This window comes from Plutella xylostella, chromosome 16, assembly GCF_932276165.1.
Source record: "Plutella xylostella chromosome 16, ilPluXylo3.1, whole genome shotgun sequence".
Classification (NCBI taxonomy): domain Eukaryota; kingdom Metazoa; phylum Arthropoda; class Insecta; order Lepidoptera; family Plutellidae; genus Plutella; species Plutella xylostella.
The window spans coordinates 2,248,778-2,262,876 of record NC_063996.1 but is presented as its reverse complement, the minus strand read 5'-3'; the positions used below and the strand labels follow the sequence as shown (position 1 = coordinate 2,262,876).

The window sequence follows — 14,099 nt, the reverse complement described above, 5'->3', positions numbered from 1 at the left end:
TGATTGCCGTGTCGTCAGCGTAGCAGTAAAAGTCGGCATTTTGAATTCTTGTCGAGGAGATGTCATTCAGATAGATCAGGAAGAGCGAGGGACCTAGGATACTGCCTTGGGGTACTCCATAATTGATTTGTTTTTGTGAGCTTATGTTATTGCCAATCTTAACACATTGACTTCTGTTGGTTAGATATGTTTCAAACCATTTCAGAGCAATACCTCTTATTCCCATTTTATCCATCTTTCCTAGTAAAATCTTGACTGACACGGTATCAAATGCCTTGGCCAGGTCAAGAAACACACCAATGCAAGCTTTCCCTTTATCCAGAGCATTAACGATATTCCTCGAAAGCGAACCTACTGCGTCTTCTGTGGACAAAGCATGCCTGAAACCAAATTGATTAGCACTAAGGAGATTTTTTGTTTCGAGAAAGTTCATCAATCGGCTGTTGACCACCTTTTCCAGCAACTTTGAAAATATAATAAGCAGAGAGATTGGTCTGTAATTAGCAGGATCGTCCCTCTTTCCACTCTTAAAAATAGGACTAACGGCCGCTACTTTCCAACAAGCAGGGAACACACCGGTTTCAATACTTGTATTAATTATATGAGTAAGCGGAGAAAGAATTAGGTCCCTCACATATTTGATTAGCCGACTGCCGATACCATCAAGACCCGGCGCGCTTTGATCTTTCAGATTCATGATGAGTCCCCGAATTTCATTTTCATCAGTGGGTGCTAAGTATATTGATTTAGGATTAACTGTAGAGGGAGCTAAACTTTTTGCCAAGGAGTCTTCATTTTCTTCAATGTTTTGAAGTATTTTTTGGGCTAAGTTGCCACCTACAGTAGAAAAATATTCATTGCAGGCATCGAGAGAGTCATTTAGGTTATTATGTAGGGTTGTTAGTTCAATAGCTGAGTTACTGGGTTTCTTTGCATGGCAGATATCTTTAATTATTTCCCACAGTTTTTTGGGGTTGTTTTTATTAGTGTTAAGCTCGTTTCTTTCATATTCCTGTTTCAGATTACTTAATAAAAGCTTACAAAAATTTCTGTATCGTTTGTATATTATTTGTTGTACAGGGTCATTTGGACTGGCTCTTGCTTTGGCGTGAAGAATGTCGCGATTTTTGGTGCATTTAATAAGACCTGGTGTCATCCACGGTTTTATGATAAATTTTCGCCTACTTACTTTCACTGTCTCTTTATGAAGTTCGACAATCCAGTTAGACAGTTAGATAAATAGACCGCTTCTCCTGAACCGCTTAAGTATATTTTATAGGTATATATTATTATGTATGTATTAGATATTCTTATGTATATATATTATGTATAATATATTGTATGTATCGGTATATTTGTATATAGGTTAATTAGGTATAATATTAAGTGACTTAGGTTTACTATTCTTTTCCTTTTTTTTAAATTCTTTTTTTGTACACCTTATTACCTATTTTTTCCTGTACCTCCTGCGGGTTGACTGGCAGAAAATGCTTTTAGCGTTAAGTCCACCCTTTGTACTTTTATTTGTAATATCTGTACAATAAAGAGTTAAATAAATAAATAAATAAAAATAATTATGTGTGCAGCTGACGCTACATGGGTTCGTTATCGATTTAGGTAAATGTAACTATTTCGCGATAAAGTATAAAAACATTGTTTGCCACCAAATCGCTAAATATTCATCCATGGCTGTATGTAACTTTCAATAACTTGTTAATTTCAGAGCATAGTGAAAGACTTCGCGGACCGCTGCCACGGCATCGTGCAGGAGGCCATGAAGTGGGCGCCGCAGTCCACCAGGTCGCATCTGCAGGAGTATCTCAATCAGGTATGTGAAATATAATAACTTCTACAGAAAATCATTCACTGCCAGTTACAATAACTCTATCTACCGATGACTGGTAGTTACTTTCATACTATTTTGACACATCAAAAGTTACAAAATAGTTGTCAAAATCGTATGAAAGTAACTACCAGTCATCGGTAGATAGAGTTATTGAAACAAGCAGTTAATCAGTCTACTACCACTTCTGAATTTAGACAGGCTATATTAGCAAGGAGAATCGTGTCTCAGTTTGCCAATGCAATAAGATTGTTTGGTACTCCAACAGTTGTTGGTTCTTTGGCCATCTATGTTAGATTCATAATCATAATCTGGAAATACATTTATCTGGCAAAGGCCATCGTGAATACATGTTTCTCTTCGTGCCTCATAGAGCTTATGAAGCAGAATATCATCTACAAGACTACTCATTTCATTTAATTTGTGTTAATAATTTTATTCGATGATAATTCCCAGGTACCCAACTCGACTCTCTGGCACCACTGCGGCCTGGCCCTAGCCACGGGGGCGCTTCTTGGTGCTGCCGGCTTGAACAGACTCTCGGCCCCACTACCCAGGTAAATACTCAACATCACATATAACACTCATCCTTACTTTCATTATCTATTATCCATGACCAATCAATGTGACTTGTTCAGCGCATTACTGAACTATATTCTAACTAACTTTGTGTTAATTGTCAATTAATTGAATTACCCAATCGTACGCTAAGCTGTACATACAATGAATATATAAACAAGTTACTGTGTCTTATCATTTAAAAATATTTGTTATTTATTCAGGTCAGCCCTAGACAAGCGGCCGCCGTGCGTGACGCAAGACTCCGCCGCTCTGTTGGCGGTCGTGAGCCAACGCAGCCGGTACGCCGGGGAGGTGAGTGTGATGTGTGATGATATGAATTTAGATAATCAGGAGGTTTGTTGTAGAAGACACGAGGGTTACTTACGCGGGTTAATGTTTAGTAGCTACTATTTTCCTTGTGCAGAACTCTGATCCGCTTCGTTAGCAGTAACCGAGAGCCAACCAAGCGATTACGCTGGAATGACGAGTGTAACGTGTGAGGCTAAGGATATTAATAGTTCGTCAAATTATAAAACACGTATTGCCATCCTTCTAGCATATCAGTAGTAACCGATGCATCAGTAACATCCTTATCTATTCCATTCAAATAATAAAATTCACTTATTTATTTCCAGGTGGCAGGCGCAGTATCAGCGGAAGGCGGCGGCGAAGCGGCCCTATGGCGGGTCGGGGCCCGTCACTTACAAGCGTTACGAGACGCGGCGAGCACCGGCAGCGAGACCGCGCACCGCGCCGCCCTCTGGCGGGCGACGGCGCTACTGGTTCACGCGAGGCAACACCATGCACACGCGCTGGCGAGGCGGACGCTGCACGCTCTAGGTGAGAGAGTTGCTAACAGATGGCGCTGTTTATTGTTTTATCTACATGTTAGTGGGACGGATGGTGGTGCCCTCTGGCGGGCGACCGCGTTATTAGTGCACGCGAGGCAGCATCATGCACACGCGCTGGCCAGGCGGACTCTGCATGCTCTAGGTGAGAGAGTTGACGCTAGATGGCGCTGTATGTCAAAGTCAATTTTTTTTATTCATCGTACAAATATAAAATTTTCTGATGAACGTCAATTTTTACAAATTCGGTAGGAGGTATGTTTGTAAGATAGTTATGCCCTCTGGCGGGCCACCAATTTACTAGTGCAGGCAGATGAGAAGTTTTACGCTAGATGGTGCTGTTTATATTATTATGTTTTAATGATAGTATTTCCTTCTGGTGGATGACTGCGCTATATATTATTAGAGACAGCGAGCCTTTTAGTTTATCTATATTTCATCTTCACTATTTTAATCCCTATACATACATAAGTTATAATAATCCATTCATAATGCATAATGGGCACTTATTGTGATTAAAACTTATTAACACTCTCTTCAACCCTCCACAGCATGGTCCCAAGTAGAAGTCTTCACCGAAGACGCCATGACCACAGCGGTCGAGTGCTGGCAGTGGCTGACCACGGCCCGTCCAGACCTGGAGCTGAGACTGCTGCAGGAGATCTTCGCGGCCTGGCAGTGTACTGTGGATAGGAAGATGGGGCTGTTTGCGGTTAAGGAACCGGATACGAACCCGTTGGCTGTTGATGAAGGTGGGTTGGACTCTTCATTTACAAGTTTACAGCATTCAACATCCAGATGCGCTAGTGTGATAGGCCTTGATGAATGGAACAAGGAGACATCATAAATGGAACTAGCAACCCTTTTTCTAAAGCCTGTAGCTCTCGACAACTCGGTCATAAACTACAGGTACTATACCTTCAGTCTAACATCAGGGATCCATGGAGCCGTGGATCTATCATAAATGGAACTACGTGACTTCATAAATGCAACAAGGTGACTTCATAAATGCAACAAGGTGACTTCATAAATACAACAAGTCGCCATGGAGCTGAGGCTGCTGCAGGAGATCTTCGCGGCCTGGCAGTGCACCGTGGACAGGAAGATGGGGCTGTTTGCGGTTAAGGAACCGGATACGAACCCGCTGGCTGTTGATGAAGGTATGTAGGTTGGTATATAAGACCCTTAACCCTTGCTTTACAATACAGCATTTAAAATCGAGATGAGCTAGTGTAAAAGGACTTCATTAATGGAACAAGGTGACTTCATAAATGCAACAAGGTGACTTGATAAATGAAACTAGGTGTCTTCGTAAATTGAACAAGCAACCCGTTTACTACACTACAATCCTGTAGTTCTCGACAACTCGGTCATAAACTACAGGTACTGTACCTTTAGTATGACATCAGGGATCCATGGAGCAGTAGGTCTATCATAAATGGAACTACGTGACGTCATAAATGGCTCAAGGCCCCCTGGAGCTGCGACTGCTGCAGGAGATCTTCGCGGCCTGGCAGTGCACTGTGGACAGGAAGATGGGGCTGTTTGCTGTTAAGGAACCGGATACGAATCCGTTGGCTGTTGATGAAGGTAGGTTAGGAGCTTGAGATCACATACTTAGATGAACAAGATTACATTAAATAGGTATTTATTTATGCTTTCATCGAGCAGCTTTTCTGCAAAGAGGTCTATATGTCGTAAAATTATAAGCTGCATGAAAAATAAATTGTTAAGTGAATATGAAAAGAAAAGGGTGTTTTTCTCAAAGTTAATTGTCAATGCTGATAAGTAGAGCGACTTTATGGTGGCCCGTAATGCGTGAGGCCTATGTAATGTCTTATTTTATGTAATAAATACTTCAATTAACCCACCCTCCCTTTTTCCAGACGTGAAACTCGAACCGGCGCCCCCGTTCGTGGCGCCTCACGCGGTGTGGGTGCGCTACCTGTGCGAGGTGGCCGAGACCGCCAAGTACAACAGCCAGGAGAAGGTGGAGATGCTGGCCATGCTGCTGCACAGGTTGGTAGCCAATGAGAAGTCAGGTATGACGGCCTGGTAGCCAATGGGAGCGCGCGGTTTTGTACGGTGGCCAATCACAGGACGCGTTCAGGGGGCGTGTTTCTAAATGATGGCTATAGGCGCGCTGGCACAAGATGCGCTGGCAATCTTAAAGAATATGTAAAAGCTAGTTGAATGAAACAGAAGTTAGTCGTGTAAACGTGTGCGAGGTGGCCGAGACCGCCAAGTACAACAGCCAAGAGTAGGTGGAGATGCTGGCCATGCTGCTGCTGCACAGGTATGGCAGCCAATGAGAGGAAGCGGTGTTGTGTGGTGGCCAATCACAGGACGGGGTTAGCGAGCGTGTTTTTGTATGATGCTGCGCTGATGTAAAACATGAAAAGCTGGTATTTATATTGAATGTAAGCTTGTTGAGACAAAATATTAGTCGTGTTAGCAGGATAGCTCAGTTATACTGTCCTTTTTGTCCTCAGATGCCTGCCAATAACAGTGGGTGATAAAAGGGACCACATAAACAGACATGTGGATGCCGTTGGTGTTAGATTTCGGTAAGTAAAAAAGTTATAAATCATTTACTTAAATTTCCTAGTATAAGTACATAAACAATATATCCCGATCATCATCATCATCAGCCTATGTCAATCCACTGCAGGGTATAAGCCTCCTCCATATTACACTAATTTCCGCGGTCCCAAAGTTAATCTATGGTGACCACTTATAAAATGGCATGTGATAAAAATAAGTGTCAGTATTTCAGACTCATTCCAACGAACAAATACACCTTATTGCGCTAAAAAGCCCCCTATCCGAACGGAGAGTAGTTCGTAAAAATATACATTCATCAGAGAACTTTATATAAAATTTATACGATGAATAAAAACATTCGACTTTGACTAACCTCAACGTCTTTTTCAGGCTTCTCTCATGCGGCCTGTCGTTACTCCAAGGCGATATCCTACCACGGTCTCTGGCTAGAAATATCCTCAGGGAGAGGGTCTACAGTGCGTGTTTAGACTACTTCTGCAGAGGACTGCAGTGCCCTTCTAGGACCTCTGGTAAGATTTCTGTGAGGCTTTGGTGTAAGGTACCCTACGGTAGATAAAGAAACAACATAAATATTTTGGACGGAGTATTGACTGGCCTATAGAAGGCGTGATACTATGTGTCCATTCGCAATATTTGTATTTTATTCTTTTATATTTTGTATTTAATATTTGAGCTTATTTTGAATTTGCTAGCTTTTGTCCTCAAACTTTGTCTAAATAGCTTTTGCCGTCAATACAATATTCAACAAAGCTCTGAAGATATAAGGCCAAAGATTAATGAATTTATAATTTTCGCAGGTGTATTGAGAGAAGATATTATATCGCTCATCAAATTCTGGCAGCTGATGCACTCTGACAAGAAATATCTGAAAACCAGCGACGTTGGTGGTAAGTGAACGTATTATTCATTTTTATATTGCACGAATAGAGTCACGTATCAACTGTAGCTTATGTACTCGTACATCAGAACTTTTCTTGACTACGCCGATGCCAGCTATCCTGATCTCACCGAGGAGCAACTAAACAAACTTGAGCGTCTTCAAAACTTTTGTATACGGTTCATATTTGGCGTAAGAAAATATGACCACATCTCCGAATACCGTACTAAACTCAAGTGGCTCCCAATTCGCTTTCGTCGGAATACCCACATTCTTTCACTTCTTTACTCTGTACTGTTCAATCCATGTACCCCAGCATACCTGAAGGAGCGTTTTGGGATGCGTTGCTCAACCCATAGCTGTACCCTTCGTTCATCGCAGAATCTCAGGCTGAACATCCCTGAACATAAAACTAAATTCTACAGCGAATCTTTTACTGTCCAGGCCACATTGTTGTGGAATGATTTACCCACACATATCAGACTTGCGCCTTCGCTAGCATCATTTAAATCCCTGCTGAATAAGCACTACAATAAATTATTATCCTTGCCAGAATAATATTTATTTATAATATATTATATATTTAAAAGTATGTATATATTTAAGTATATAAGTATGTTGTATGTAGTTTATATTACCTATTACTAGGTATAGATTAGGTATCATTTTATATAATTGTTAATTTTTCCTTTTATAAGTTATGTTTGTAATTTTTTGCACTTTCCCCTTTTCTTTTGTATAATTTCTCTCCTCCGAGGTAGTCTGGAAGAAATTACTCTTAGTAATAAGGCCGCCATTTGTACCGTCTATGTTGTGCATATTCTATTGTAATTTCTGTGTTTGTGTGCAATAAAGAATTATCTATCTATCTATCTATCAGGTGAATCCGTCAGCTACTGATAAATTTGACCAATCTAACTACCTAATCTTATCACCACGATGACAAACACTGTGTGTGCAAAAAGCTGTTTTTGACACACCACAACAGGGGACACCACCGATACTCTCTAAAAAAAGTTTTATTTTTTTCATGAAAACCTTTTTGAGTCTCTGGTAATACTGTTATTCAATATTATAATTATTATTACAGCGGAGTTCGACCTAATGCCTCCGAGTAGCAGACAGAGCGTGTACACATCCATGTCGCCCACAGACAACAGGTCCTCTGTGAACAGCAGCGATATCGGCAGCAGACACACCACTGGGTGGATTAATACGGTAAGTCATCATTTACCACATTTACATCATTATGTCGAACATTTACCGCCAAGATTGGCTACATAAGCCACATCCGGGCACACCAACGAAGCCTAAATCTCCATTAGCAGTCGCCGTAGCCGTATCGGCTTGGAAAACATCATCATCATATGAACACAAAACGGTGTGAAATAATAATATAACCGAGTACATTTATCGGTAACAATATTTTGACGAAAACAAAGCTTTGAAAGAAATGGGTGAGGGAGTGCACTGCAGGATATGAGCCTCCTGCTATATAACCTTCAGGCTTGGCAGGTAAGTTGGAGATAATACACAACAGATATACATTTGACAGCAAGAACAAATTAATCTGCCCCGGCCGGGGATTGAGCGCTCTCACATCCGGTCGTCTATCGACATACATAAACGCCCTGACTCCGGTGTTCAAAGGTTTATTTCTTATTAATCTTCCCAGGTGCCCCTATCAACGACAACGCTAGGCAGCGGCGCGGGCTCGATAGCGGGCAAGCGCTCCAACAGAAGCGTGAAGCCGACGAGCAAGCCGCAAGACACCTTCGTCAAGGAATACGTGAGGAAACGGAACCTCATATTGGAGTTAATGGTGAGTGCACGGTGCCGTATGTAACTGTATTTAGTTATAAATTCCCCAATCCTAGTTGAGCGTGTCTGACCTCACTCTGTACTATATCATTGCTCATTTCGAAAGTATAATGGGTTCCAAATTTTAAGTATTGTTTTTGATACTTAAGTTTTAATGTTAATTAGAATTATTTTTTTGGCCGTAACCGCTTGCCCGCTTACTACAAATACACCCACGGCAATTGGGATAGCGCGCGGTTTTTTATAATTTTTTAATAGTCCCTAACTATTATAGTAATCTCAAACAAAAACACCTCAACAGGCAGTGGAGATCGAGTTCCTAGTAACCTGGCACAACCCGCACGCTCGTCCCGAGCACTTAGTCCCTGGCGAGGACAACATCGCCACGTGGCGAGGCAAGCCCAGCACGGAGCGGGCGTGGCGCGACCACACCAAGCTGGCCTGGGACATCAGCCCCGTGCTGGCTGTTTTTCTGCCTGAGAGGTAGGTTGAGGACTGTAGAGGAGAGTTGAGGACTTTTGAGGACACAAATTGAGGAATTTTGAGGACGCAACCTACTAGCGTGTCCGGTGCACCTGGTCATCAAACCAGTGTTGGCCTAATTCCTGCCTGAGATGTAGGTTGAGGAAACTAGAGGACAGTCGAGGAAACTTGAGGACACCACTAACATGAGTGTCCGGAATACCTGGTGCCTGGAGAGGACAACATCGCCACGTGGCGAGGCAAGCCCAACACGGAGCGGGCGTGGCGCGACCACACCAAGCTGGCCTGGGACATCAGCCCCGTGCTGGCCGTGTTCCTGCCGGAGAGGTAGGTTTAGGACACTAGAGGACAGTAGATGAAACTTGAGGACTTTTGAGGAGTAGCGTGTCCGGTGCACCTGGTCATCAAACCAGTGTTGGCCTAATTCCTGCCTGAGAGGTAGGTTGAGGACAGTAGAGGACAGTTGAGGAAACTCAAGGACACCACAAACATGAGTGTCCGGAATATCTGGTGCCTGGGTAGGAAAATATTGCCACGTGGCGCAACAAGGCCAGTGTTGGCTGTGTTTCTGCCCGAGATGTAGGTTGAGGACCCGCACGCATGTACGGACCATCTGTAGAGTATAACATAGCAATCAGGCCTATCTATTGAGCAAAACTAAATGACGCCAATCAGAAAACATGGTTTGGGATGCCACCATGACATTTTACGGAAAAGCAGTCCTTTATTGCTGAGTAAATAAGTGCGATAGGAGAGTCTTGTGTCGTCTCTCACAATTGTATCCAATATAATATCCAAAGTAGGTATTTTTTACAAGAAATATGCCTAGTTAAGTAATGTATTCCCCTTGCAGGTTGAAGAACGAAGGCATAGTGTCGGAGATCAAGAGGAAAGTGCAAGAGAACCCCACGGCAGTCAGCCACGTGCCGCAAGCACTGAAGTACCTGGTCACCACTGAGACGTTGCTGAATGATGCTCCGGAGGTAAGGATTATGTATTTCGATGTTAGCCGTGGTTATAAAGCAATATCAGATCGTCTTTTGATATCCTGCCCTATCTCAATGTTATTGTGTCTATATCAATGCTCTTGTCTGTTGCCTGTCATTGAAGTACATAATAATGATAATGAATGTCCTCCTAGCCGAATTTCGACCACGGCGGCCAATCTCAATTGAGATCAGCCATCTACGCAGGAGTAGATTATAGTGCCCAAGTGTGTGCGCAGTACACAGAAGCACTCTCTGTTCCATCACTCTCATAGCCCAATGGGACGGATTGACCGACACGACTGGAGAGAGCTAGGCGCAGGACCGACTGCTTTACATGCCCATCCGACAGCATGGATCGTTTCACTGTTTCGGACATCAGGTGATCAGCCTTCTATGTCCTAACCAAACTTAGAACCACAATTTAGAAACACAAATTGATGGTCCCACCCGGGAATCGAACCCGGGACCTCTGGGTCATGAAGCGAAGCTTCTACCACTAGACCACAGAGGCAGTTAAGTACATAATACAAAGTCCGGCACAAACATAGTTAACTGTTTTTTTTATCAACATAAATGTTACGTGTACAACTGTACCTATGTTGCGTTTTTTTCTTCAAACAGTTTTCGTATTCTTTCTTACAGATAGTGTAGTGCCCCTTATTTTCGCTATGATGAAACAAAGGAAAGAAGATTAACAGAAACGCAACTTTTCGTTTGCGTATAATTATTACAAGACAACTGTATCCTTATTTCTACCTAATAAATATACCTAACATCCACCCATCCACCTCCACAGCTAGTCCACATCCTGACCTGGGCACGCGTGACCCCTGTAGAAGCCCTCAGCTTCTTCAGCCGTCAGTTCCCGCCGCACCCGCTGACGGCGCAGGCGGCCGTGTCGACGCTCGCGTCGTACAACTGTGGCTGCGTGCTGCCGTATATACCGCAGCTGGTGCAGGCTACACGGCATGACACGGTATGTTAGTGGCGAAACGGGGTCTGACTTTCTCATCATTTGCCTATAGTGAGATTATGTACAAAGCTCGTATTACTGGTGACATAACTGAGTATCATTGTCAAAAACTTGCCAAATTGGTGACCCTGGCTTGATTGTCCCATCACCCCACCATTTCCCACCCTGTTTATCATAACCACATAAGTACTCATTCAGTTTTCATTTAGCTCTATATCACCTCATTATTATAAAATAAAATGTGAACTTTATGTATTGAGTTGTCTAATTTATACTTGCCAAAAACATGTCCAATTGGTGACCTCGACATGATCGTTCCCGTTCCCCCCAAGTTTTTATTCACTTTTCTTTAGTTTATTTAACAACCACGTTTTCTACAGATGGGCTACGTGTCGGAGCTGATCAAGAAGCTGGCGAACAAGTCTCAAGTCATCGCGCACCAGCTCATCTGGAGCATGCACACCAACATGTACACAGACGAGGAGTGCCAGCACAAGGACCGTGAGTTACATCCTAATGAAACAATACAGGGTGTGTACTAAAGCGGAACAAGGTGACTCAAGGGGTCATTCTGAACAACTTTTGCACAACGAGTTTTGGAAATTCGCGAAAAAAAAACTTTCTCCATAGTAAAAAGTCACCTGACTAACAAAGTTACTAAGGAAAAGGAGGCATCCCCTTTCGGCTTAATATAGCCTTTTGCAACACCCTGTATAAAAATACAAGGAACTTAAAGATGAGGTTAGCCGTATTTTGGCGTCTACAGTCGGCTTATGGCTATTGAAGTAGTCCCCTTAGGGCTTTCGTCGACTGGAAGCTATGCTATAAAAACACTCGATGTTCCATCCTACTCATATAAATGACTTCAAAAAGCCACTATTGACATGTCAAATAGTGCGCGAGTATATTATTATGCAAAAAAATCAATAACAAATTAATATAATGGGATTGTAAATCCGACATTGCCCGCCAGTAAAAATGCATTCCAAAGCACTATCTTTTTGGGTCAGTTGTGATAAATAATATTTTTTTCCACAGCTGTTCTCTACGACATCTTAGACGGCTTATCCAAGAACATTATCGAGTCACTGTCCGGGCCAGCCAAGTCGTTCTACGAGAGAGAGTTCGACTTCTTCGGACAAATCACGAACATATCCGGAATCATCCGACCTTACCCGAAGGGCGCTGAGAGGAAACAGGCTTGTTTGGATGCTTTGAAGAATATAAAGGTAACTTAGGCCATAGGATTGGTTTTATACACAGTGTTTTTTTAACGAATGTCCAAAAGTCATGGACCAAAAGTTGGTAACAGAATGACCACCCCATTTTGACCTCCTATACACACACCTGTAGAGGTCACAAAAAGCGACATTTATTTTATTTATTTATTTTACTATATTAGGAAAACTTAACTAATTTATTTTGTAGATAACAATGTCAGGGTAGCTTATGTTTCACAAGTTTCCACCTCTAGGTAGATTAGTTAGGTAGTATAGAGAGAGTTAACTAAAGCTATAATTAGACTTAATCTAAAAAATACACATAACTTTATAACAAATAGAGGGAGTTAAATTATAAAACAAAAAACAAAGACTTACAAAGAAATCAAACTAAATTAAACTAACTAGGTTTATGAGAACCAAAGTAGTCTGAAACCAGCTCATTGGAAATAGATGCTATGCTATTGATAAAAATGTCCATGTCACTGTGGTCATAATCATATTTACACTTATTTCTGTTTCAGGTCCAACCGGGCTGTTATTTACCTTCAAATCCAGAGGCGATGGTCATAGACATCGACTATAAGAGTGGTAAGTTGCGATATTCCTCTATGTCTCTATTTCTCGTAATCTTGTTAACATTTATGTCAAGATATTAATCATGTATAGCTTACCTCCATTAAAGACTCTGAATATGTAATCGAATCGATATTATTGTTGTATTGCTTGTACCTTTTTTCGCAAAATTTGGTGTTCTGATTTCATTTTTAGGCTTACAACATGCTGCACACGTAGTTTTCGGCTTAGTATACCCTTTTCTCAACACCGTGTATATGTCTGAAATTAACGTATTGTCTATCTCTCATAAAATAGGCACGCCCATGCAGAGTGCAGCGAAGGCTCCATACCTGGCTCGGTTCAGGGTGCGCAAGTATGGTATCGCAGAGATGGAGTCCCTTGCTATGGCCATAGCGGCTGGGGAAGACCCGCCTGTCGTGAGTACTGGGTTCTTTTACATTATGTATTGGATGTCCAGCAAATTTGTAATGCGTCTGAAGTTAAATTTACGCCATCGAGAACGATACATGTCAATAATGGCAATCAAAGCTTGCTGAGTACAATGGCATCCAGGTGCTTCAGCAATTTGCGAAGCTATACTACATGTAGCTTATATCAAATTCTCGGAAAGTTATTTTTTTTTGTATAATTTCAATTGTAACGGTACAGTTGGCCAACATTGTTTATCCGGACATAATTAATTAATAATTAATCCATTCTCTTTACTTTGTTCCATCATCAGTCATGAACGTGTTTCATAAAAGAGCCAACAAGTTTCCTGCATCTTCTACATCTTCTAAAACTGAACCCCTCTATATTTACCCCCAGGAGGAAGGCAAAGACCGCTTCACAGGCCTCGGCCAAGAGCAGTGGCAAGCCGCCATCTTTAAAGTAGGCGATGACGTCAGACAGGACATGTTGGCGCTGCAAGTGATATCGCTCTTCAAGAACATATTCCAACAAGTCGGGCTGGACTTGTATCTGTTCCCGTATAGGGTTGTTGCTACTGGGCCTGGGGTAAGAGAATTATGTTACTATTGCTTTATTAGGCTATATTTTATTTCATTACGGACGACTACAAAGAAGATCCGGACTGGAAATTTGACGGCGGTAAACTTAATTGAATAAGCTATAAATATTATATGAAGAACAAGTAGCTGTTTGCGTGACAGATTCAAAATTATTGCTCCTCAATACAAACGTTTAAACGTCACGTCTCTACTTCACTAACTACTTATAGCGAGTAGTTTTTTTTTTTAATTTTCCAAAATCCGTAAAACAAAAGTTTTCGGAATAAGGCACTGAGCTCTTTCGGTTTTACTGTAAGTGCCACTTTTGCACGACCTGCATATTATGTGCTT

At 41.9% G+C, this 14,099-nt stretch overlaps 1 protein-coding gene across 1 annotated transcript in view; it reads left to right on the top strand.

Annotated features, from left to right (window-relative positions):
* LOC105389419 (phosphatidylinositol 4-kinase alpha) overlaps positions 1-14,099 on the top strand; it is a 41,962-nt gene that overhangs the window by 24,505 nt on the left and 3,358 nt on the right. Inside the window, exons 17-35 of the mRNA XM_048626145.1 lie at positions 1,724-1,828; positions 2,300-2,400; positions 2,626-2,716; positions 3,040-3,244; positions 3,804-4,004; positions 5,139-5,271; positions 5,745-5,819; positions 6,187-6,326; positions 6,615-6,704; positions 7,785-7,912; positions 8,370-8,516; positions 8,817-8,998; positions 9,852-9,981; positions 10,784-10,963; positions 11,341-11,461; positions 11,999-12,189; positions 12,705-12,771; positions 13,054-13,175; positions 13,567-13,755. Of these exons, the coding sequence (XP_048482102.1) occupies positions 1,724-1,828; positions 2,300-2,400; positions 2,626-2,716; positions 3,040-3,244; positions 3,804-4,004; positions 5,139-5,271; positions 5,745-5,819; positions 6,187-6,326; positions 6,615-6,704; positions 7,785-7,912; positions 8,370-8,516; positions 8,817-8,998; positions 9,852-9,981; positions 10,784-10,963; positions 11,341-11,461; positions 11,999-12,189; positions 12,705-12,771; positions 13,054-13,175; positions 13,567-13,755 (2,598 nt within the window). The remainder of the gene's footprint in view (positions 1-1,723; positions 1,829-2,299; positions 2,401-2,625; positions 2,717-3,039; positions 3,245-3,803; positions 4,005-5,138; positions 5,272-5,744; positions 5,820-6,186; positions 6,327-6,614; positions 6,705-7,784; positions 7,913-8,369; positions 8,517-8,816; positions 8,999-9,851; positions 9,982-10,783; positions 10,964-11,340; positions 11,462-11,998; positions 12,190-12,704; positions 12,772-13,053; positions 13,176-13,566; positions 13,756-14,099) is intronic.